Genomic DNA, 2,554 nt, shown 5'->3' with positions numbered 1-2,554 from the left:
CTCTAATTCGACTTTCAAAATCGAACCCGTCTCAGTTGGTAACACTATGTGAAGTTAATTTTAAAAAAATTGGCTCTTACAACTCTCCCATTATTTGGCATCAAAACTTGTTTTGCAAACATGTAACTATATGGGGAAAGGACATTGATTAGAGAATACGTTTCTTTTAAAATATTATATTTTATAAATGTTTATTGTCAAAAGATACATTTGTAAATGTGTATAGATAAACAAAACGGCAAAAAGTTTTTGGTAACGAAACACAGTTGTGATTAGGATCAAATTCCCGTTTTTTGCTTTATCCAATTCCGATAGTACGCAACCTCAGCATAGACACCAGGGGAATAAGGCTTACCACATCCATTTCCATAAGACACTATTCCGACAAGCAAATTTCCGACTGACAATGGACCACCCGAATCACCTTGACACGAATCATAACAACCTTCCTTGAATCCAGCACAAATTTGCCCCATTGGTAAAGGGTTAGGAAAATAAGAGTCGCATTCCTCACGGGATAATATTGGAACATAGACTTTAAACAGATGTTCGGGATATATACCGTGTTCCGTTCTTCCCCATCCACCCGTACAGGCCAAAGTACCAGGCTCAGTCTTCTCTCCTGCATTAATAAGTGGGATTGCTTGACAGGTGTATTCATTGAACTGAAATTTGGGGTTTACTTTAATTAGGCCTATATCGTTATAAAGTGAATCCTGATTCGCAGAATACCCTTCGTGAAGAATTATTTCGGTTGGTTCATGAATAGTACCACCTGTTGGCCATGTACTTGAACCACTTCGTACTTATCGTGAGGCACTTTTTTATTAAACGATTTTCTAAGCAATGAGCAGTAGTGAGAACCCAATCTTCAGATATAATGCTCCCTCCACAAGCGGCTTTTCCGTAAATTATAAGAGCTACGAGATAAGGAAATTCTATGATATCTGCATATAAACCACCTATGATGCGATCATCACTCTCTGAGAAGTTCCATCCTGCTGGTAGGTTGAGGGAAGAGTTTTGATGAATCCGGTAAGCTGTAATTGAGAAAAGGTTCCTCATTAAAGACAAATTTGCGGATTACTAAATCTCACTTAAAATTGGTTAGTTGGACCAAATACTTAGTTGTCATACGACGGCATTGCAAATTTATTAGTTGATACTGACCTTTCATTAGCTGGTTCAATTGCCGCAGTTTCACTGCCTATTCAATTAGTATTAGCTACGAATAAAATGGTTACCCTAACTAACGAAATAGCATTAGTATATCTTGCAAACTAAATAGTTTGTCCAACTAACCATTCTGTCAGCGCCCATTAAAGTTGGTAGGGAGGAAAGTATTTTTGGAGCGTCGAAAATTATTCTAGAATTCGTAATATGTTAACAGCTGTCTTTAATCCCGTTTCTGTCGATATCACTTTTTACTATCGCTATCGACTGATCTTTTGGACTCTGCGTTCCAATTAAGTTCGAGCGGGAGATTTTAGTCGATTACAGAAAAAGCGGCTAAACTCGGGAGGCGGTTTTCGGAAATTTTCCTCTCCCCTGGCCAAAAATCCAGACAAATCTGAGTATTTCTAATGAAGTGGCGTGTTAATACTGATTATAATTAAATTCATAAATTAGTTCTAAGCCCACATTAGGAAAATTAATGTTTTTACATGTCCATACCCTGTGAAGCAGATTCGTCTGATGTTATATGTACTCATGCTAAAGGACTTAAAATTTTTTTTTCAATTTATGTATTACTGATTTTTATGTAATAATAAATTTGTGCAACTTCGAACCCAGAAATGAATTTTCAACTAACAAAGTTTATATTTAAACCGAGAAAAGGTTATTATGTTTATAAAAACAGTTGATTTGACAAAAAAAAAGAATTTTCAGAAGTAGTTGAATTTTCTACAAAAAATCATATTTCAATCAAGAAAGACAAAAAAATTAATCTAAGATCTTGAGCTTTCGTGACAAAAAAAAACGATCTTTCCACAAAAAAGTTTAATTTTCAATTAAGTAATCTAATTTTCTATCAAAAAGATAATTTTCAGACCAGAAAACTTATTTTCTACTATAAAAGACAACATATAAAAAAACATCATTATTGAACCAAATAGTTTAATCTTGAAGCAAGAAGATCTACAAAGAGAAGGAAATTTGGTGCAAATTATACAATTTTTTAACCATATAGTTGAAGTTTTAAACAGAAAGGTCATTTTAACGAAATATTGTATTGTAAATTTTAAACTAAGAAACTTAATTTTTCTCCAAAAGAGATAAGCAATAATACCCGTAAAAAAATCATTTTTAACCAAGAAAATGAATTTGCAATAAAATAGTTACATTTTCAAAGAAAGTGAATCTGAATTAAGTTATTCTGGATTCAGTGTTTCCAAAAATTGACGCCGCGCCACCGGGATTGGTGAGGGGTGCTATGGGGAGCGTGTAGTGTTCACCCAGGCGTGATGAAACAGAGAGATAAATAGGAGAAAAGCCAAAAACTACACTGAATCCAGATTTGACTGTAATTATAATCGGGAAAAATGAGTTTAAA

The 2,554-nt window shown here is 34.1% G+C and overlaps 1 protein-coding gene across 1 annotated transcript; it reads right to left on the bottom strand.

The window, feature by feature from the left end:
- Positions 1-244: 244 nt before the first annotated feature.
- LOC117181038 (trypsin eta-like) lies at positions 245-1,177 on the bottom strand. The gene is made up of 3 exons (XM_033373607.1): positions 1,171-1,177; positions 807-1,040; positions 245-775 (listed from the first exon to the last, which is right to left on the bottom strand). The coding sequence occupies exons 1-3, from the start codon at positions 1,175-1,177 to the stop codon at positions 279-281; spliced, it is 738 nt and encodes a 245-aa protein (XP_033229498.1). The 3' UTR covers positions 245-278.
- Positions 1,178-2,554: the final 1,377 nt, after the last annotated feature.

The sequence above is a fragment of the Belonocnema kinseyi genome, chromosome 10 (assembly GCF_010883055.1).
Source record: "Belonocnema kinseyi isolate 2016_QV_RU_SX_M_011 chromosome 10, B_treatae_v1, whole genome shotgun sequence".
NCBI classification, from domain to species: Eukaryota; Metazoa; Arthropoda; class Insecta; order Hymenoptera; family Cynipidae; genus Belonocnema; species Belonocnema kinseyi.
This window is presented reverse-complemented; position numbering and strand designations above follow the sequence as displayed.